We start from the raw sequence: 22,851 nt of genomic DNA on the forward strand, positions 1-22,851 counted from the left end.
TTTGTGCTGGAGGAATGGCAGGGTGGAAAAGCACAATCAGGGCAACAGGGGTGAAGTGAAGGACAGCTGAATCACTCTGGGATGCTTTCAGACAGGACAGGGCCTAAGAGAAATGGGAGGGAGAAAAGGCGGAGAGAGGAAGGGAGAAGGGAAAGAGGTGATGGTAATAATAATAATAACTATGGCACTTTTACGCAATTACTGTGCCCAACAGTGCTGGGCAGAAACAGAATATACAGACCGAACGCAATCCCTACCCCTCAGAGACAAGGGAGGTAATAATAATAGTAATAATAATAATTATGGAATTTGTTAATCTCTTACTATGTGCCAATCACTGTTCTAAATACAAGCTAATCCAAGTTGGACACAGTCTTGTCCCCCACGGGGCTCACAGTCTTCATCCCCATTTTACAGATGAGGTAACTGAGGCCCAGAGAAGTGAAGTGACTTGCCCAAAGTCACTCAGCAGACAAGTAGCAGAGCCTGCATTAGAACCCAGGTCCTTCTACTCCCAGGCCCAAGCTCTATCCACTGGGCAATGCAGTTTCCCAGAGTACACAGTAAATTTTTAATGAAGACCAGAGCTAGGAGCATCGGAGCAGTGGCATACAGACAAGCTCCAGGGAGAAAACGTCCTGGGGCGACCAAAGGGACTCCCTTAATAATAATAATAATGATAATTGCATTTGTTAAGCGCTTACTATGTGCCAAGCACTGTTCTAAGCACTGGGGTAGAAACAAGCTAATCAGGTTGGACACAATTTCTGCCCCACATGGGGCTCACAGTCTTCAGATGGCCAGGCAATTAGAAAAATCAATCAGTGGTATCTATTGAGTGCTGGCCATGTGCACAACACTGTATTAAACACTAGGGATAGTACAACACAGCCGGTAGACACAATCCTTGTCCACAAGGAGTTTACGGTCTATAGGGAGAGACAGACATTAAAATCGGCCACAGCTCGGGGATACGGCAGAGTCTTAAGTCGTGCAAGGAGCACTGAGCAAGTGTGCTTAGGCAGAGCACAGAGGATGTGCCGGAGGAGGAGGCAGGAACAACAGCAGTAGCCAGAGGAGAGGCTTCGATGCTTGACTCTGACAAGGCAAACTGATTTGATATAGGAGTTTCTGGAGGCTCCGATCAAATCAGTGTGGGAGAAAAACAGTTTCCTCGACTGGAGTGAGGAGAAGTTTGGGGCAGGGACAGCAGCGAGGAGGAATAGGGGCCTCATGAAGTAAGTTCAGGCCTGGGACTCAGGTTCTAGTCTTGGCTCTGCCTTTGGGCTGCTGGGTGACCTCAGGCACCTCTCTTAACCTGCTTCCTCATCTGCAAAAGGGGCATTAAAAAAAAAAAATTGATCGTGACAGGGACTGCATCTAATTTGATAAACTTGTATCTGCCTTGGCACTTAGCACACAGTAAGTACTTCAGAAATTCATTAATAATGATGATAAATGATGATCATGTGTGGGAAATGAGGAAAAGCTAGCAGGACTCCCAAGCCCTTAGTACATACAGTTCTCTGCACACAGGACGTGTTTGGTAAATACCCCGATTAGACTGTAAGCCCGTTATTGGGCAGGGATTGTCTCTATCGGTTGCCGAGATATCTGTTGCAGAGAAGCAGCGTGGCTCAGTGGAAAGAGCACGGGCTTTGGAGTCAGAGGTCATGAGTTCAAATCCCGGCTCTGCCACTTGTCAGCTGTGTGACTGTGGGCAAGTCACTTAACTTCTCTGTGCCTCAGTTACCTCATCTGTAAAATGGGGATTAAGACTGTGAGCCCCACCTGGGACAACCTGATTGCCTTGTGTCTACCCCAGCTCTTAGAACAGTGCTCGGCACAAAGTAAGCGCATAACAAATACCAACATTATTATTGCCGAAGTGTATATTCCAAGCGCTTAGTACAGTGCTCTGCACATAGTAAGCGCTCAATAAATATTATTGAATGAATGAATGAATTGATTGGAGAGGGACTCGGAGGAGGAGCGAGGAGGAGGAGCGAGTGAGAGCAAGGAGACAGCATTTGAGTCAAGGACAAGAGAGATGGGAAAGGATCTGGAGGAAGGAGTTTAGTTTTCGGTCCAAGTGAAGATGTTCCACACAGGAGAAAATGGGAAGTCAGAGAGCAGGGGAGAGGTCAGAGCTGGAGTGAGAGTGAAGGTCACGGTGGAATGAATGCAGAGGAGAGGGGACATCTCCCTTGCCCCTATCTTCAGGGAAAATCCCCTACCCACTAAGACATGACTTGCCGAAGAAGCCCTCTCTTCCCCTCTAGCCTCTAACCTCATTGTGGGCAGGGAATGTGTCTATTATAATCACTGTATTATAATCTCCCAAGTGCTATGCCTACATTAAGCGCTTGATAAATACTACTGAATTGAATTACTGTCAGGCTGCCTCTGCCATAACGAATAAATACTTAGCTCCCTTCTGGGAGTTTTCAGCTGCGGGGCAGGCAGGGACACCTGGGTCCCATTCCTAACCTTGGTGGAGCAATTTCCCTCCAGATGATGATGATAATAATTTGTGGTATTTGTTGAGCACTTACTGGGTGCCAAGCACTGTACTAAGGGCTGAGGTAGATACAAGATCATCAAGTCCCTATGGGGTTCACAGTCTGAGTTGGGAGGAGAGCAGATATTGGACCCTCATTTTGCAGATGAGGGAACTGAGGCATAGAGAAGATAAGTGACTTGCTCAAAGTCACGAGGAGGGTATGTGGCGATCTCTGACCTATGGACACTTGATATCTCACCATCCTCAATCCCACAGCAGTTACGTATCTATCTTTAAATTCTCTTATAAATTATTAATTCATATGTATGCCCTCCCCCAGACTGTAAGCTCATTAGGGGTAGGGAATTTACCTCCTAATTCTGTTGTTTTATACTCTCCCAAGAGCTTAATACAGTGCTCTGCACATAGTAAGCACTCAATAAATATGACGAATGAACTGACTGATTGATTGATTAGAAGTCCGGTCCTCTGACTCCCAGGCCCAGGCCCTTTCCAAGTCGGAGCGGAGCCAGAACTGTGGCTAGCCCTGGTCCCCTCCAGGCTCAAAGCCCAAGCAGGCAGGTCCCAAAGTCTCTCATGTGGGGGATAGCCAGACTCTCCCAGCCCCCTCACAGCCAGGGTAGGGGTTTCCAGGCAGGCGGGCCCAGAATGTCTGTTTACTGCCGCATTGTAGTCCCCCAAGTGCTTAGTACAGTGCTCTGCACGCGGTAAGCGCTCAATACATACGACTGAATGAGTGAGTGAAATGGGACAACCCCTTGAAGCTACCGTGTCCACAAAGGCACCTTCTCCTGGGGCAGGAGATGCTTCTCTGAGAACCCAGAGCCCCCCAAAATTGCAGGGTGGCAGCATAGCACTACTTGCCTACCTTGAGCAAGTCACATGGGTTCTAGTCCAGGCTCTGTCACTTGTGGGCTGGGTGATGTTGGACAAGTCACTTCACTTCCCTGTGCCTCAGTATCCTCATCTGTAAAATGGGGACTGAGATTGTGAGCCCCACGTGGGACAGGGACTGTATCCAACCCAATTTGCTAGTATCTACCCCAGCACTCAGTACAGTGTCTGGCACATAGTAAGTGCTTAGCATACACCATAATTATTATTATTATTAAAATGGAGATTCGATATCTTTTCTCCCTCCTATGCACTTCTCCTGGGACAGGGATTATTTTATATCTACCCTAGCACTTAGTACAGTGTTTGACAGAATAGGTGCTGAATACCATAACTGTTAATATTCATTCATTCAATAGTACTTATTGAGCGCTTACTATGTGCAATGCACTATACTAAGCGCTTGGAATGGACAATTCGGCAACAGATAGAGACAATCCCTGCCCAATGACGGGCTCACAGTCTAAATGGGACTCCTTTCCCCCTGCCTATATTTCCTTTTAGTGTCAGTTTTTCCTGCTGGACTGTAAGCTCCAGGTGCAACATGAATATTTCTATGGTACTCTCCAAAGTACTTAATAATAATAATAATAATAATAATGGCATTTGTTAAGCGCTTACTAAGTGCAAAGCACTGTTCTAAGCGCTGGGGAGGGGATACAAGATGATCAGGCTGTCCCACGTGAGGCTCACAGTCTCAATCCCCATTTTACAGATGAGGTAACTGAGGCTCAGAGAAGTTAAGTGACTTGCCCAAAGTCACCCAGCTGACAAGTGGCGGAACCGGGATTAGAACCCATGACCTCTGACTCCCAAGCCCACGCTCTTTCCACTGAGCCTGCTGCTTCTTGTGTACTCAGTACTAAGTACTAAGAGCTCAATAAGTACTATTAATCCGAAACAAAGCCTTGAGAGACACCCACAGTTAAGACAGACACCCACAGTTAAGAGATGACAGTTAATAATAATGGTGGAATTTAAGCGCTTACTATGTGCAAAGCACTGTTCTAAGAACTGGGGGGGATACAAGGTGATCAGGTTGTCCCAAGTGGGGCTCACAGTTTTAATTCGCATTTTACAGATGAGGTAACAGGCACAGAGAAGTTAAGTGACTTGCCCATAGTCACACAGCTGGCAAGTGGTGGAGCCGGGATTAGAACCCATGACCTCTAACTCCCAAGCCCGGGTTCTTTCCATTGAGCCATGCTGCTTCTCTAAGTTAAGAGAGGACGAGTAGCTGGCAAATGAAACCAAAGGGCGGTTGGTGATACAAGAATTAAAAGCAAGACCTGATTACGTTCCATACCTGAGAGACCCTGTTGTGGTCCCAGCTCTACCACAGACCTCCTCTAGACTGGGTGGGGAATGTGTCTACCCACTCTGTTCTATTGTACTCTCCCAAACGCTCAATACAGTGCTCTGCTCCAGCTGATTGACCGGCTGGTGTGCTATGTGACCTTGGACGAGTCACAACCTCTCTGAGCCCTGTGTGGCACAGAACTGTACCTGCCCTGCTTACCTTGAATCTACAGTAATAAGAATAGTACCTGTAAAGTGCTTATAATGTGTCGAGCTCTGTTCTAATTGCTGGGGTAGACACAACAGCATGTGAGAGGCAGTGTAGCTCAATGGAAAGAGCCCGGGCTTGGGAGTCAGAGGTCATGGGTTCTAATCCCGGCTCCGCCACTTGCCAGCTGTGTGACTCTGGGCAAGTCACTTAACTTCTCTGCGCCTCCGTTCCCTCATCTGTAAAACGTGGGACAACCTGATTACCTTGTATCCCCCCCAGTGCTTAGAACAGTGCTTGGCACATACTAAGTGCTTAACAAATACCATCATCATCATCACAAGCTAATCAGATTGGACCCAGTCCCTGTCCCCCATGGGGCTCAAGGTCTTCATTCCCATTTTACAGATGAGGTAACTGAGACCCAAAGAAATAAAATGACCTGCCCAACGTCCCCCAGCAGACAAGTGGTGGAGCCGGGACTAGAACCCAGGCCCGGGCTCTATCCACTGGGCCATGCTGCTTCCTAGAACACACAGTAAGTTCTTAATAAAGCCCAGAACTGGGACCAACGGGGCAGCGGCATATAAGGGGACTCCAGACAGCAAATGTCCCAACGCAACCAAAGGGGTTCCCTTTATAATATTAATAATTATTACAGCATTTGTTAATCGCTTACTTTGGGCCAAGTACTGTTCTAAGAGCTGTGGCAGAGAGACGCTAATGAGGTTGGACACAATCCCTGTCCCATATGGGGCTCAAAGTCTTCATCCCCATTTTACAGAGGAGGTAACTGAGGCCCGGAGAAGTGAAGTGACTTGTCCGAGGTCCCTCGTTCATATCTGTCCCGCCGCCGATCCCCGGTCTGCATCCTACCATTGTCCTGGAAGGCCCTCCCTCCTCACAACTGCCAAACTAACTCTCTTCCCCTCTTCAAAGTCTTACTGAGAGCCCACCTCCTCCAGGCCCCAGACTGAGCCCTCCCTTTCCCTCTTCTCCTCCTCCCCTCCCCATTCCCCCGCCCTCTGCTCTTCCCCCTTCCCCCAGCACTGTGCATATGTGTATATATTATTTATTACTCTATTTTGTTAATGATGTGTACATATCTATGATTCTATTTATCTTGATGATATTTACGCCAGACTACTTGTTTTATTTGTGGCCTGTCTCCCTCAGACTGTGAGCCCACTGTTGGGCACGGATTGTCTCTATCTGTTGCCGAATTGTACATTATTATTATGATGGCATTTGTTAAGCGCTTACTATGTGCAAAGCACTGTTCTAAGCCCTGGGGAAGATACAAGCTGATCAGGTTGTCCCACGTGGGGCTCACAGTCTTCACCCCCATTTTACAGATGAGGTCACTGAGGCCCAGAGAAGTGAAGTGACTTGCCCAAAGTCCCACAGCTGACAAACTGCGGAGCTGGGATCTGAACCCACGACCTCTGACTCCCCAGCCCAGGCTCTTTCCACTGAGCAACGCTGTGAACCCGTCACTGGGCAGGGATGGTCTCTATCTGGTGCCGAATTGCCCACTCCAAGTGCTTACTCCGGTGCTCTGCACAGTCAGTGCTCAATAAATACTTTTGAATGAATGCTTTCTTCCAAACGCTTAATCCAGTGCTCTGCACACAGTCAGCGCTCAATAAGATTGAATGAATGAATGCTTCCCTCCAAACGCTTAATCCAGTGCTCTGCACATAGTCAGTGCTCAATAAATGCTTTTGAATGAATGTATGAATGTTTCCTCCAAACGCTTAATCCAGTGCTCTGCACACAGCGCTCAATAAATACTTTTGGATGAATGAATGCTTCCCTCCAAACGCTTAATCCAGTGCTCGGCACATAGTCAGCACTCAATAAATGCTTTTGAATGAATGAATAATAATGTTGGTATTTGTTAAGCGCTTACTATGTGCAGAGCACTGTTCTAAGCGCTGGGGTAGATACAGGGTCATCAGGTGTCCCACGTGAGGCTCACAGTTAATGCCCATTTTACAGATGAGGTAACTGAGGCACACAGAAGTTAAGCAACTTGACCAAAATCACACAGCTGACAAGTAGCAGAGCCGGGAATCGAACCCATGATCTCTGACTCCGAAGCCCAGGCTCTTTCCACTGAATGCTTCCCTCCAAACGCTTAATCCAGTGTTCTGCACATAGTCAGTGCTCAATAAATGCTTTTGAATGAATGTATGAATGTTTCCTCCAAACGCTTAATCCAGTGCTCTGCACACAGCGCTCAATAAATACTTTTGAATGAATGAATGCTTCCCTCCAAACGCTTAATCCAGTGCTCGGCACATAGTCAGCGCTCCATAAATACTTTTGGATGAATGCTTCCCTCCAAACACTTAATCCAGTGCTCTGCACACAGTCAGCGCTCCATAAATACTTTTGAATGAATGCTTCCTTCCAAACGCTTAATCCAGTGCTCTGCTCATAGTCAGGGCTCCATAAATACGATTGAATGAATGCTTCCCTCCAAACGCTTAATCCAGTGCTCTGCACATAGCGCTCAGTAAATACTTTTGAATGAATGAATGCTTCCCTCCAAACGCTTAATCCAGTGCTCGGCACATAGCGCTCAGTAAATACTTTTGAATGAATGCATGCTTCCCTCCAAACGCTTAGTCCAGTGCTCTGCGCATAATCAGCGCTCAATAAATACGATTGAATGAATGCTTCCCTCCAAACGCTTAATCCAGGAGTCTGCACACAGTGAGCGCTCCAGAAATATGAATGCATGAAAGTGGCGAAGTGGGGATTAGAACCCAGGTCCTTCCGGCTCCCAAGGGGTTGCAGAGCTGGGGAGGGAGGGGAGTGCAGTGCTCTGCACCTAGTAAGCGCTCAGTAAATATTACTGAATGAACGCCTGCCTGCACTCACCTGGCCGCGACGAAGGACGAGCCAGCGGCGTCGGCCTCAACGGGAGGCTGCCCCGGCCGCCGCCATCTTTCTTCCGGGAAAGGGCCCGACGTCACCGCCCTTACCCTCAGCGGGCGCCCGCCGCCATCTTTGGTCCTGGCGGAAGCGCCGCGCCCGTCGCCCCCGTCACGTGACGGTGGACGCTCGGGGAGGGGTCACGTGCTCGGGGCTCCGCCGATTCCCTCCGCGGCCGTCCGGCGGGGCGGGGACGGGCGGCAACTCTCTCCCTCCTCCACGTCACCGCGGCGAAGCCTCCCGCACGCTCCTCCCTTTCGGTTGGCGTCTCCTTCCTCGCTCGTGGCGGGGAGGCCGGAGGGAGGCGCTGAGGGAGCGGCGCTTTGGGGGCCTCGCTTGAGGAGGCCTTGCGCATGCGCGCTCCCCCCTCCCCCCAAGGGAGGAGAGCGGGGTGCGCGCGCAAGCCCGGCGTGGGGGAGCGGGCCCGGAGCGCCGCCTGGCGGTGGGGGAGCGGGCCCACAGCGCCGCCTGGCGGTAGGGGAGCGGGCCCACAGCGCCGCCTGGCGGACGGGCCGCGATGAACCTGCCGCGCCTCGTCTGCAGGCACAAGACGGCGCTGGGCCTCGGCGGCCTGTCGCTCTTCGGCGCCGTGCTGCTCTACCTGGCCAAGTGCACGTCCGAGGGTCTGCGGCCGGCCTCGCCCCGGGGTCTCCCTCACCAGGCCCGGCCCGGGCCCCCGAGCCCGCCGGAGCCCCCCGAGGCCCGCGCCTTCCTGGCCGTGCTGGTGGCCAGCGGCCCCAAGGCGGCCGAGCGTCGAAGCATCATCCGCAGCACGTGGCTGTCGACGCCCAGGCCGGGCCGGCCGGGCGACGTGTGGGGCCGCTTCGTGGTGGGCACCGCCGGGCTGGCGGCCGACGAGCTGCGGGGGCTGGAGCTGGAGCAGGACCGCCACGGCGACCTCCTGCTCCTGCCCCAGCTCAGGGACTCCTACGAGAACCTGACGGCCAAGGTGCTGGCCATGTACGCCTGGCTGGACCGCCACCTGGACTTCCAGTTCGTCCTCAAGGCCGACGACGACACCTTCGCCCGCCTGGACGCGCTGCTGGAGGAGCTGAGGGCCCGGGAGCCGGCCCGCCGCCGCCGACTCTACTGGGGCTTCTTCTCCGGGCGAGGCCGGGTCAAGCCCAGCGGCCGGTGGCGGGAGGGGGCCTGGCTGCTGTGCGACTACTATCTGCCCTACGCCCTGGGCGGCGGCTACGTCCTGTCCGCCGACCTGGTGCGCTTCCTCAGCCTCAGTCGCGACTACCTGCACGCCTGGCAGAGCGAGGACGTGTCCCTGGGCGCCTGGCTGGCCCCCGTCGACGTGCAGCGGGTCCACGACCCGCGCTTCGACACCGAGTACAAGTCCCGCGGCTGCGACAACAAGTACCTGGTCACGCACAAGCAGAGCATCGAGGACATGCTGGAGAAACACCAGACCTTGGCGCGGGAGGGCAAGCTCTGCAAGGAGGAAGTCAAGCTGCGCCTGTCCTACATCTACGACTGGGCCGTGCCCCCCTCGCAGTGCTGCCAGAGGAAGGATGGCATCCCCTGAGGGCGGACCCGGCCGCCCTGCCCGGTGGCGACCCTTCCGCCTCCTGCCTGGGACTCTCTGGGTGGGGGGTGGGGGTGGACCGGGCCTCTCCTATCCTCCTTCCGACCCTTTAGCGCCAAGTGGACGTCTCAAAATCTCCCCCCTCCGAAGCCCGCCCTGAAGCGAGCCCGAGGGGCAGGCCGGCCGCCCGAGGGGCCGGGGTCGCTGGGGAACACCGGCCCGACGTCCGGAAGGGAAGCGACCGGGCCGGCATGACTCGAACCCCGGGGGAGAGCACGGTCCGGGGGCCACCCGGTCCCTCCCCGCCCCGTCCACCTCACCCAGGGTCGAGTTGGGAACTCAGGCCGAACCCGGCCTTTTTTCAGGCAGGTTAGAGGGCCCGTTTGGAGAGACCCAGAGCCCAGAACTCGGGGCGGAAGGGAGGAGAGGGCCCAACCAACACAGCCGCTGTTGGTTTCGGAGCAAACCCACCGCACTGTTGATGCTTGGGAGTGGAATTCAGTGCTGCTATTTTACCCGCGGGCCAGGAGCTCTGGGAAACTACCAGCTTCATCAGGCAGACCCGAAACCAGAAAAAGGACCGAGGGTATCTTAAATTAAGAACGGGAGACATTTCTTGGAGGTACGGACCCCTTTAAATGGGAAAAATCAGGTGACGAAGCTACGGCTGAGTCTGTCCTGGAGCGGTGCATCCAGAATTGGATTCTCCAAGGATGTGACTCCTGTGGCCTGGGCTTACGATTAGTAAAAACCCGTGTCAACATGCCTGATTTTTTTTCTCCCCTCTCCTGAGCCAATTTAGCCGTCATCTAGGAAGGAAGACCAGCGTGGCTTCAGACACCTAGACTTAGACTTCTGGCCTGTCCTTGTAAAACGTATACCAAAGGAACCAAGTATTAATACCTTTTTGGGGGTGAGGACCACGTAAACCTCCTTTGGGCTTCAAAATTTGTTTTCTGTATTAGGGAAGAATTCTTTGCAGGGAGAGAAACAACTGCATATCGACTCTGGTTTTGGATGCCTCACACCAGGGTCTAAACTCCTCAGTAAAGCAACTGTTACTTGGGGTTCATCTATCACGCCGGATGTGGACGTACTATTTTTCGTAGCTGGTGAACCGAAGATTTAACGGTCGCAGAGCAATTAAATGGTTCTTTGCCAGGAGACTAGTACTGTACACTCAATTCTCTGTTTAACTGTGATCTATTTATAAATCTTGTAAATATATCAGGTGTTGCCAAAAACTTAAAGCAGAGTGTGAAGTTCATAGTCCTTTAAAATTTATTTAAAGGGGTCTGAGAATTATTAGTATGAAGTGTGGATAGCCAGCTCGTTTGTGTTATGACAGTTTGCATTTCAGGATCCCAAATTGCTGCATGTTTAAGGTGGTAAGAGGAATCTAATTTATCTTAAATAACAGTGTTTTATGTAAACCGGTCTCGTCGTCTCCTTTTTAAGACTCCTCTCTGTACTTCAACAAGGCGGAGGTGGTGGGGTTTTATTTGTGAGGGACAGGGAGGTGGAATTGAATAATTTGGGTTGGGGGTGGGGAGGTAGGGGCTGAATAATTTTTTTTATGGTGCTTAAGTGCTTACTGTGTGCCAGACACTGTACCCATTAAGCATAGTGGTAAATACAAGTTAATCAGGCTGGACGCAGTCCCTGTCCCACATAAGACTCACAATCTTAAACCCCATTTTACAGTTGAGGTAACTGAGGCCTACAGAAGTGAAGCGATTTGCCCAAGGTCACACAGCAGATTCGGTGGGATTAGGACCCAGGACCTTCCGACTCCCATGCCCAGGCTTTTTCCACCAAGCCAAGCTGCTCCCCAAGGAATGCAGAACACAGGTATGGAGTGGTCATATTTGTTCAGTGCTTGGCACAGAGTAAGCGCTTTACTAGGCGTTGAGTCAGATAGCATAAGATCAGATCAGACGCAGTCCCTGCCCCACATGGGGTTCCCAGTCTAGGATCCTAGCGCTTGAGCTTCCTTGGGCTGAGCCCTGGAGAGAGGGGAGGGTCTGCCGAGGGGAAGGAGAGGGTCTGCCGAGGGGACTTTTTCAGGTTTGGTGCCCAAAAGAATATTCCCAAGTTGCAGCTTCAACTCCAGAAGCAGGAAAATGGCTCATGGGAGCTGCCCGGTCAGCGTTCTTCAATGCCACCAAGGCAGCTTCTCTTCAGCTGCAGCTGTGGCAGCTGTTAAACGGTGTTTAGTCTCTCCTTGCCATGGTGGGGCTCTAGCTTGGTGCTTAGTACAGTTCTCTGCACTCAGTAAACGCTCAATAAATCCGATTGAAGTGAATGAATGAATGGTGCCGACCCAGCAGCTAAAAGAGGCAGATATTCGGAGTCTACATAAGCCGGCTTCCGGAGGTGGCTTGCTTCGGAAACAAAGGCGTGAAGATATCACTTCTGTTAACTCACTGTGGGCAGGGAACGTGTCTACCAACTCTCTGGTTGTACTCTCCCAAGTGTTGAGTACAGTGCTCTGCACACCGTGAGCACTCAATAAACACCACTGATGATAATGATGAGGATGATTCAGTAACATGATGAAAAAAATATTCTTCGTAGTGTCTATCGTGGTCTAGTGGACAGAGCACGGGCCCGGGAGTCAGAAGGCCCGGGTTCTAATGCCGGCTCTGCTGCTTGTCGGCTGGGTGACCTTGGGCAGCTCAATTAACTTCTCTGGGCCTCAGTTACCTCATCTGTAAAATGGGGATTAAGACCGTGAACCCCATGAGGAGCAGGGACTGTGTCCAACTTGATAAGCTTATCTCTACCTAGCGCTTAGAACAGTGTCTGGCACATAGTAAGCGCTTAACAAATACCCTTAAAAAGTAGGCTAGACAGGTTTGGAATTCCTGGGAAGCTTTTACCATCATCATTCGTCATCATCACCAACTGTATGTATTGAGCTCTAACCCTGTGCAGGGCACTGTATTAAGCGCTTGGGAGAGTACGATACAATGCAGTTGGTCGTCACGTGTTCTGCCCGCCACGAGCTTACAGTCTAGATGGGGAGGCAGACATTAATATAAATAAATAATTTATAAGTAATTTATAGATAGGTATATAAGTGCTGTGGGGTTGAGGGTGGGGCACAAATCAAATGCCCAAAGGGCACAGATCCAAGCACGTTGATGGCACAGAAGGGAGAAAGAGTCAGGGAAAAGAGAGCATAATCAGGGAAGGCCTCTTGGAGGAGAGGTGATCTCAATAAATGTTTTGAAGGTGGGGAAAGTGGTGGTCTGGTGTATATCCTGAAATGACAAGTGCAACTCTACTCCCTACTGTTGGGAATAATCAAGATTTCCCTACAGCACATATGTACATATCTGTATATATCTGTTATTTATCTATTTATGTATTTATATTAGTGTCTGTCTCCCCATCTAGACTGTGAGCTCATTGTGGGCAGGGATGTGTCTGGTGTTATGTTGTACTCTGCCAAGTGCTTAGTACAGTGCTTTACACACAGTGAGCACTCAATAAATACGAATGAATGAATTTCAAGTTTAACTCTCCTTGGTAAGTGAGGGTGTAATTAAAATTTTCTTTAACCCCTTTATGAACAGTCACAAGCTTTCTGATAATCCGGGCTCTGCCACTTGTCTGCTGTGTGACCTTGGGCAAGTCATTTCACTCCTCTGGGCCTCAGTTCCCTCATTTGTAAAATGGGGATTGAGACTGTGAGTCCCATGTGGGACAGGAACTGTGTCCAACCTAATCACCTTGTACCTCCCCCAGTGCTTAGAACAGTGCTTATAATTATAATTATAATATAATAATTATGTCTCCCCCTCTACACTGTGAGTTCATTGTGGGCAGGGAATGTGCCTGTTTATCATTTTATTGTACTCTCCCAAGTGCTCAGTACAGTGCTTTGCCCACAGAAAGTGCTCAGTAAATACAATTGAATGAATAGTATTTATTGAATGTCTACTGAATGCAGAGCACTGTGCTAATAATAATAATTGTGGTATTTGTTAAGCACTTACTTTGTGCCAAGGACTGTACTAAGCTCTGGGAGGTATCAAGGTCAGACAAGTACTCTCCCCCACTTCAAAGCTTTACTGAAGACCCAACTCCTCCGAGAGACCTTCCCTGACTAAGCCCTCCTTTCCTCTTCTCCCACTCCCTTCTGCATCACCCTGACTCGCTCCCTTTATTCATCCCCTCCCAACCCCACAGCACCTGTGTACATATCTCTATTTACATTACTGTCCGTCTCCCCCTCTAGACTGTAAGCTTGTTGTGGGCAAGGAATGTGTCTGTTATATTGTATTCTCCCAAGGGCTTAGTACGGGTTCTGCACACAGTAAGCTCTCAGTGAATACGATTGAATGAACAAGTGGCGGAGCCGAGATTAGAACTCAGGTCTTCCTGATTCCCAGGCCTATGTTCTCTCCACTAGGCCACGCTCCTTCTCAAGCAGCCCCAACGTGAATGCCTTCCGGGGCAGGGCGGGGAGGGGAATGATTGTCTGCATAGCCATATCTGTCATTTATTTATTTTTATTGACGTCTCTCTCCCTACCTCTAGACTGTGAGTTCATTGTGAGCAGGGAATGTGTCTGTTTATTGTTGTATTGTCCTTTCCCAAGTGCTTAGTTCAGTGCTCTGCACACAGTGAGCACTCAATAAATATGATTGAGTGAGCACAGGGGCTGAGGCTTTTTTCTCAAAGACAAGTTAGGTGTGGCGCCTATGTGAGGGCTGCGGCCCCAGACCAGGAGTCTGTCAGACAGTCGATCCTATTTATTGAGCTCTTACTGTGTGCGGAGCACTGTACTAAGATCTTGGGAGGATACCATAGAACAATATAACAGACACATTGCCTGCCCACTCTAGCCATGAACCTGAAAGACAACCAGATTTTTCCAACAAATTGGCAGATCTTCAGTTTGAACTTGATAGTTGTTTTTGATTCTACTCAGGCAAGCCATTCATTCATTCAATCGTATTTATTGAGAGCTTACAGTGTGCAGAACACTGTACTAAGCACTTGGGAAAGTTCAGTACAGCAATAGAGAGAGACAACCCCGGCCCACAAAAAGCTTAGGATCTAAGGGGGTGGGGGTGGGGGGCTGAGGACAGACATCAATACAAATAAACAGGTATCAAAAATCTCCGGCGGTTGCCTATCCACCTCCATATCAAACAAAAGCTCCTCACCATTGGCTTTAAAGCTCTCCATCATCGTGTCCCCTTCTTACCTCACCTCCCTTCTCTCCTTCTCCAGCCCAGCCCGCACACTCCGCTCCTCTGGTGCCTCTAACCACCTCACTGGGCCTCCATCTCTCCTGACTCGCCGCCGACTCCTGGCCCATGTCCAACCTCTGGCCTGGGATGCCCTCCCTCATCAAATCTGCCAGACAATTACTCTTTCCCCCCTTACTGAAGGCACATCTCCTCCAAGAGGCCTTCCCAGACTAAGTCCCACCTTTCCTCAAATCCAGGTGCAAAGGCTACGCAGAAGGCATTGAGAGAACAGGAAATGAGGGCTTAGTCGGGAAAGGTCTCTTGAGGGGTAGATGTGCCTTCTGTAGTTTTTTGAAGGTGGAGAGAGTGCTTGTCTGTCGGATATGAAGAGGGAGGGTGTTTCAGGCCGGAGGCAGGATGTGGGCAAGAGGTCAGCAGTGAGATAGAGGAGATCGTGGTGCAGTGAGTTTGGCTTTAGAGGAGCAAAGTGTGTGGGCTGAGTTGTAGTAGGAGAGCATCCAGGTATGTTAGGAGTGGGCATTGTGACTGCGTGCTTTAAAGCTGATGGATAGGAGTTTTCGTTTGGTCCTTTCTGCTTCCTGGGTTGGCCATTTGGCCTGGGGCTACTGGGTGCTGACCTTTCTACTTCCAGCCCAGATAGGGGATGAGGGTGAGGAATGCTGTCAAGATAGCCTGGGGGGGGAGGTTGGGGGGGGGGGGGAAGTGCCCTGGGCAGCAGCCAAGGAGCCAGAAGGACCAGGGTTCTAATCCTGGCTCTGCCACATGCCTGCTGTGTGACCTTAGACATGTCACTTCACTTCTCTGGGCCTCAGTTACTTCATCTGTAAAATGGGAATTGCGACTGTGAGCCCCCTGTGGTACAGGGACTGTGTCCAACCCAATAATAATAATGTTGGTATTTGTTAAGCGCTTACTATGTGCAGAGCACTGTTCTAAGTGCTGGGGGACATACAGGGTAAACGGGTGGTCCCATGTGAGGCTCACAGTTAATCCCCATTTTACAGATGAGGTAACTGAAGCACCGAGAAGTGAAGTGCTTTGCCCACAGTCACACAGCTGACAAGTGGCAGATCAGGGATTCGAACCCATGACCTCTGACTCCCAAGCCCGGGCTCTTTCCCCTGAGCCACACTGTTTCTACCCCAGTGCTTAGTAAAAATAAATAAATAAATAAATGATATCTGTTAAGTGCTTGCTATGTGCCAAGCGACTGTTCTAGGCAGTGAGGTAGATACAAGATAACCAGGTTGTCCCTCATGGGGCTCACAGTCTTAATCCATTGTACAGATGAGGTACCTGAGGCCCAGAGAGGTGAAGTGACTTCCCCAAAGTCACAGAGCTGACAAGTGGCAGAGCCGGGATTAGGACCCACGACCTCTGACTCCCAAGCCCGGTCTCTGTCCACTGAGCCACGCTGCTTCTTACGCTGGCATATAGTAAGCGCTGAACAAGTACCGCAATCACTATTATTATTATTATTGCATCCGGGCCTAGGCTTCCGAGCCTGCCCTAGCCGCTCTGGCTCCAGCAGGGTGGTGGGCCAATGGCCCGAGGAGACACCGACTCCCTTTCTGTCTTTCCAAGTTTTCCGGCCCTCTGTCTTGCTGCTCAGAGGGACTGTTCATCTCCACTGCACCGGCCGTCCCCCCTCTCCCCCCACCCCCGCTCCTCCGCCATGCCCGTGGCAGCAGCGGCTGCCCAGGCCCACCCGGGCCGGGGGGCTGTCTCAGAAAAGCTGCGGCGAGAGCCGCCCCGTCGCCAGATCGTCTCGCCAAGGGCTGGGGCGTCAGCAGAGGGAGCGGGGCCGCTCTCCGCGTGGGTTTCGTGGAGTCTGGGGGCCTCGGCGGGGAGATGGATTCAGGAGGGATGTGAAAAATAAACAGATGACGAGGCAGAGCGGCTCGGTGGACATTCCTACCGCTTCTGAGCACATCGCTTCCCCTCGGCCCTGAGCCACCGTGCTGATTGGGCCAGCATCTGGCCCGGGATAGCTGGGCACAGGCCCGGTCAGCGACCCCTCCGGGGGGAAACCGGTTCTGCCACTCAGAGCCCAGGTCTGGGGTCTTCCCGTCCCCCGCCACACACACACACACACACACACACAGACCCCCCCAGACAGGCCACAGAACAGCCAGTCTCGCATGGGATTCCCGTGGATTCTGCACGTCGACGGGATCCTGAGCTCTTTGCAGACCGTTTCACAGACGGGCAAACTGAAGCCTTGGATGGGGGTCACTTCCAGGTCGTGAGAGGTGAGGGAGAAAGGGAAGTGGGTTCTGAAGCCAGCTCCTTCACTTCGTTCACTCATCCAATCGACCAATCAATCGTATTTATAGAGCACTTACTGTGTGCGGAACACCGCACTAAGCACTTGGGAGAGTACAATATAGACGCATTCCCTGCCCACAATGAGTTTACAGACTAATAATAATAATTATGGTATTTGTTAAGCCCTTAGTCTGGGCCAGGCACTGTGCTCAGCACTGGGGGCAGATAGAAGCAAATTGGGTTGGACACAGTCCCTGTCCCACTTGGGGCTCACAGTCTCAATCTCCATTTTACAGAGGAGGTAACTGAGGCTCAGAGAAGTGAAGTAACTTGTCCAAGGTCACACAGCAGGCAAGTGGCAGAGCCCAATCAAAAACATACACAGAGATGCATTCCTACCAACAAATGAATGCATGCATACAGATGCATACATACATATATGGAGACAATCACAGACACAGTAGCGACATGCCCCATGTGTGCAGTGGTATAGAAACATGAACTTGTGCTTGCATTCAGGTACATACATAAACACACACACACACATTCACCTACACACATGTATGAAGCAGTCAAGACAGAGAGCAGCCTAGGCTAGTGGAAAAAGCCTGGGTTTGGGAGTCAGAGGAGCTGGGTTCTAACAATAACATGCTTGGGATCTGCCACTTGTCTGCTGTGTGAGGGAACTGAAGTCCAGAGAAGTGAAGTGACTTGTCCAAGGTCACACAGCAGACAAGTGGCAGAGCGAGGATTAGAACTCATGATCTTCTACTTCCCAGGCCCGTGCCCTATCCGCTATGCAGTGCAGCTTCCAACCTGTGAAATCCCTCCTGCTACAGTTAACAGTAATAATAATATTAATGGTGTTTGTTAAGCGCTTATTATGTGCCAAGCACCGTACTAAGCACTGGGATGGATGCAAGCGGGTTGGACACAGTCCCTGCCCCACGGGAGGCTCACAGTCACAGTTCAAGAGACACATGGCCATGCAGAGGGTTGTGAGCCTCCTGGCTCCAAGGGGTGGGCTGGGCAGCCCCTGTGGTTTTTTCGGAGAAAAGGGGAGCCCTGACTGGAGACAGGGGCATGGACGAGGTGACCCCTGGAGGCCTCTGTCCCCTCCCCGGGGTCCCCCACCCAGGAGGACTGTAGGGTGCCCAGAGAAGCAGCTTGGCTCAGTGGAAAGAGCCCGGGCTTGGGATTCAGAGGTCATGGGTTTGAATCCCAACTCTGCCATCTGTCAGCTGTGTGACTGTGGGCAAGTCACTTCACTTCTCTGGGCCTCAGTTACCTCATCTGTAAAATGGGGATTAACTGTGAACCTCACGTGGGACAATCTGATTGCCCTGTATCTACCCCAGCGCTTAGAACAGTGCTTTGCACATAGTAAGCGCTTAACAAATACCAACATTATTATTATTCTCTGGGCCTCAGTGACCTCATCTGTCAAATGGTACAGAAGACAGTGCTCTGCACGTAATAAACGCTTAGCAAATATCAACATTATTATTATTATTAAAGCGAAGTGGGCGGCAGGGCCCTGGTGCCAAGGACCTCAGTGCCTTGGCCTCTCGCGCCCTCTGGCGGTAGATACGTGCCTTGCAGCCGCCTCCCTCCCAAACCCCCTTAGAAAATCACAAAATCACAAAAAGACCAAAATTTTCTCTTGGGGGCCTCCAACCCTGTCTCCTGCCTCTCGCTCCATTCATTCATTCAATCGTGTTTATTGAGCGCTTACTGTGTGCAGAGCACTGGACAGCGTCGCTCAGTGGAAAGAGCCCGGGCTGGGGAATCAGAGGTCATGGGTTCTAATCCTAGCTCCGCCGCTTGTCAGCTGGGTGACTTTGGGCAAGTCACTTCACTAGGCCTCATTTGCCTCATCTGGAAAATGGCGATTAAGACTAAGAGCCCCACGTGGGATCTGATCACTTTTTATCCCCCCAGCACTTAGAACAGCACATACTAAGCACTTAACAAATACCACCATTATTATCATTATTATTACTAAGCGCTTGGGAGAATACAATGCAACACAAAACAGACACATTGCCTGCCCACAGCAAGTTTACGGTCTAGCCCTAGGCAGGTAAACAATGCTAGTAGCACTGGGATATGAACCCAAGTCCCTCAAGAGACTCACCTGCCCTCCCCGCCAAAGTAACAGGGGTTGTGTCAGCCGGGAAGGAGGAAGAAAGAGAAAGTTAGGAAGGCTCAGTGCCCGGAGCCAGTGATGGAGACGGAAGTCAGGAATGTGGGCACAGAAGGATTGTGGCCTAGTGGAAAGAGCCCAGGCCTGAGAGTCAGAGCACCTGGGTCCTAATCTGGGCTCTGCCTCTTGACTGCTGTATGACCCTGGGCAAGTCATTTCACTTCTCTGTGTCTCATCAACCGTTAAAATGGGGATTCAATACTTGTTCTTCCCTCCTCCTACTTTGACATGGGACAGGGGCCATGTATCACCTATCTTTTATCTACCCCAGAGCTTAGTACAGTGACTAGCAGATAGTAAGCACTTAAACTCCAATATTATTATTATTTTATTATCATTGGGAGGGGCATGCTGTGTCTATGGCCCTATTCTCCCAAAAGTCCCACTTTCTATTCTCCAGGACAAGAGAGGAGACTCCAGAGAGGTCCAATGGGGCTGTCTCACTGCCCCCTAAACCTCAACCCCCTACCCCGCTGGTGCCTCCTTCCCTGCTCTGGCTCCCCACAGTCTGAGCAAAGAGTCCACTGAGCATGGAGTCTCTGACCCTGAGGTCAGGGGCTCTGCCGCTCCAGCGGACTGGAGGGCTTATCAAGACAGGGCTAAGACTACTAACCCTGCCAGCCAACAGGGTCCACTTTCCAGGAAGTCTCTAAGTGGGCTGGGAGGGCAGGCTAGGGCCTGGACTGGGGCCTCTACCCTCTTCTGTCAGCAGCCCATACACAGCCTAGTTCTCTGCTCAGAGAGGCCCAGGCACCAAAATCCATGCAAAGACCTGAGAAGGGTGAAATGGCTGGGAGCCGGGGGCCCTGGAGCCAAATTGCCTCTTCCCCCACTCCCCGCCCTTTGCCATAGTCCCTCTATCCCTGGCCCTCTTGTCCCCAGCCACAGCCCCTCCGCCCCTGGCTCCAGTGCTTTGCTCAGGGCAGGTAAGGGCCCCTCTGTCTCATGACAACCTGTTCATTTGGTTTCAGAAGGGTCTCCAGGGATGGGAAAAATGAAAGTTCCTGATCTGGTCCTTTTCCATGCCAGGTCCCTCTCCCCAGGGTGCCAGACAAACCAGCAAGGCTGGGGGCAGCATATCACTAGCTGGGGATGGGATTGCTGCAAGATGGTATATGCTGAGGCCTGGGGTTCCCACTCCCCCTTCCATCCTGCCTCAAGCAGCCTGGGACCTGCCCCGGGGCAGGCTGTTCTGGAGCTGGGGTCCCCTGGGGAGGGCAGAGAGCTCTGGAGAAGCCGTGTTTCATAATGGGCAGAGAACAGCCAGGGAGTCAGAGGACCTGGGTTCTAATTCCGGATCTGCTGCTTGTCTGCTTGTGACCTTGGGCAAGTAAGTTCTCTTCTCTGTGCTTCAGTTATTTCATCTGTAAAATGAGGATTAAGACCAGAGCCCCATGTGGGATGGGGATTGTGTCCATTCCAATTTGTTTGTATCCACCCCAGAATTTAGTACAGTGCTTGGCATATAGTAAACAATTAACAAATGCCACTATTATTATTATTAGTGTTGAGGCAGGTGGCAGCTGGGACCTAGCCTGTAACCTCATTGTGGGCAAGAAATGAGTCTGTTTATTGTTATATTGTACTTTCCCAAGTGCTTAGTACAATGCTCTGCATAAGGTAAGTGCTTAATAAATTCAATTGAATAAATGAATGAATAATAATAATAATGTTGGTACTTGTTAAGCACTTACTATGTGCAGAGCACTGTTCTAAGCGCTGGGGTAGATACAGGGTAATCAGGTTGCATGAGACTCACAGTCTTAATCCCCATTTTACAGCTGAGGTAACTGAGGCACAGGGAAATTAAGTGACTTGCCCAAAGTCACACAGCTGACAGATGGCAGAGCCAGGATTCGAACCCATGACTCCAACTCCCAAGCCCAACTCTTTCCACTGAATGAATGAGCATAGACTTCCCACTGGGCTTGAAAGGGTACACCTGAGATGGGACTTCGAGAGGCAAACGGAAGACCAAGCCCAGAACCAAGCATCAGCTGCTAAAGATGTTTTCTGTGCAATCCTGCAGTGAGGCGATGGGCCCAGCCAGAGCCAGGGTCCCATTGAGTCCGAACCAATGTCCGCTGATCCAAGGCCCCTGGGGAACCCTGCCATGTCCACGGTCCTCCTGGGCGGAGGAGGAGCGAACCCATGGTGGCTCTCCCAGCGAGGGCACGGGAGATTGGTACCAGAGCTGGGCCTTGCTGATTTTGACCCTGGCCCCCATGTCCCCATCCACAGCCACCAGGACCATTGCTCCTCCCAGCACTACAGCCCCCAGCTATGCCCCGAAGTATTTCCTGCTGCCAGGGTCCCAGGGGCAGAGCTGGGAAGAAGGCTTAAATCTCCGTCAGTGGGGATTTAGATCGGCCGCAGGAAGTGATTGGGTTTCTATGGGATGATTTGGGGTGCAGAGAGGGAAAGGGAAGAGCTCATCTGTCTGAGAGGGTTTCCTGACTTAGGAGGCAGGGGGAAGAATAAGATGACCTCTCAAGATCCATTTTAGCCAGAGGATTTACATTCTTGGCCAACTATTTGGCAGGCTGGCAGGTAGGTAGGCAGACAGGCTGACAGAATTGCTAGCTGAAAGGGTGGGGAGGAGGAGAGTTAGGATTTATTTGTATTAATGTCTGTCTCCTCCTCTAAGCTCATTCATTCATTCAATTGTACTTACTGAGTGCTTACTGTACTAACTACTTGGGACAGGACAATACAACAATAAACAGATGCATTCCCTGCCCAGAATGAGCTTTCAGCCTAGAGGGAGGGAGCTTACTGTGGGCAGGCAATATGCCTGCTAACTTTGTGGTACCGTATTCTCCCAATTGCTTAGTACAGTGCTCTAAGTGCTCAATAAATATCATTGATTGATCGATTGATTGATCGATTGATTGATTACAGGGGTGGGAGGCTGTGGGAAAAGGAGGAGGGTCTAGCCAGCAGAACCTGTGGGGGAAAGCACAGAGATGGGGGCCTGGGGAGCTGGGTTATAGCCTGACTTGGCTCTGGACATACTGTGAGACTTTGGGACAATGACTTAGCCTTAAGCACTTAGTACAGGCCAGGCACTGTACTAAACACTGGAGTAGATATGATAATAATAATGTTGGTATTTGTTAAGCAGTTACTGTGTGCCAAGCACTGTTCTAAGCACTGGGGTAGATACAAAGTAATCAGGTTGTCCCATGTAGGGCTCACAGTCTTCATCTCCATTTTACAGATGAGGTAACTGAGGCACAGAGAAGTGACTTGCCCAAGGTCACACATCTGACAAGCGGCGGAGCCGGGATTAGAACCCATGACCTCTGACTCCCCAGCCTATGCTCTTTCCACTAAGCCACACTGCTTATTAGATATAAGCTAATCAGGTTGAACACAATCCATGTCCCATGTGAGGCTCACAGTCTTAATCCCCATTTTACAGATGAGGTAACTGAGCACAGAGAAGATAAGTGATTTGCTCAAGCAGACAACAGATAAGTGGTGGAGCCGGAATTAGAACACGGGTCCTTCTGATTTCCAGGCCGGAGCTCTATCTGCTAGGCCGTACTGCATCTCTCTTTCCTGCTCCTGCCTCACCTTGCCCTTACCTCCCCTCCTGCCCCCCTGCCTAGTCCTCCAAGCTCCTCCCCACCCCATTCCCTCTGGTCCCACTCCTCTCTGCCCCACACAAGTGGAGTGAGGAATCCTTATTTCCCTCATCTGTTAAAGGGGGATGAAGACTGTGAGCCCAATGTGGGAGAGGGA

The 22,851-nt window shown here is 51.1% G+C and overlaps 2 protein-coding genes across 2 annotated transcripts in view; one reads left to right on the forward strand and one right to left on the reverse strand.

Annotated features, from left to right (window-relative positions):
* Nucleotides 1-7,917, reverse strand: part of SDF4 (stromal cell derived factor 4) — a 54,823-nt gene extending 46,906 nt beyond the window's left edge. Inside the window, exon 1 of the mRNA XM_029065529.1 lies at nt 7,815-7,917. The gene's annotated coding sequence lies outside the window, so the exon portion shown is untranslated. The remainder of the gene's footprint in view (nt 1-7,814) is intronic.
* Nucleotides 7,918-8,019: 102 nt separating this feature from the next.
* On the forward strand, nt 8,020-10,835 carry B3GALT6 (beta-1,3-galactosyltransferase 6). The gene has a single exon (XM_007662768.2). The coding sequence runs from the start codon at nt 8,386-8,388 to the stop codon at nt 9,400-9,402; it is 1,017 nt and encodes a 338-aa protein (XP_007660958.2). The 5' UTR covers nt 8,020-8,385; the 3' UTR covers nt 9,403-10,835.
* The last annotated feature ends 12,016 nt before the right edge of the window (nt 10,836-22,851 follow it).

This window comes from Ornithorhynchus anatinus, chromosome 5, assembly GCF_004115215.2.
Source record: "Ornithorhynchus anatinus isolate Pmale09 chromosome 5, mOrnAna1.pri.v4, whole genome shotgun sequence".
Lineage (NCBI taxonomy): Eukaryota > Metazoa > Chordata > Mammalia > Monotremata > Ornithorhynchidae > Ornithorhynchus > Ornithorhynchus anatinus.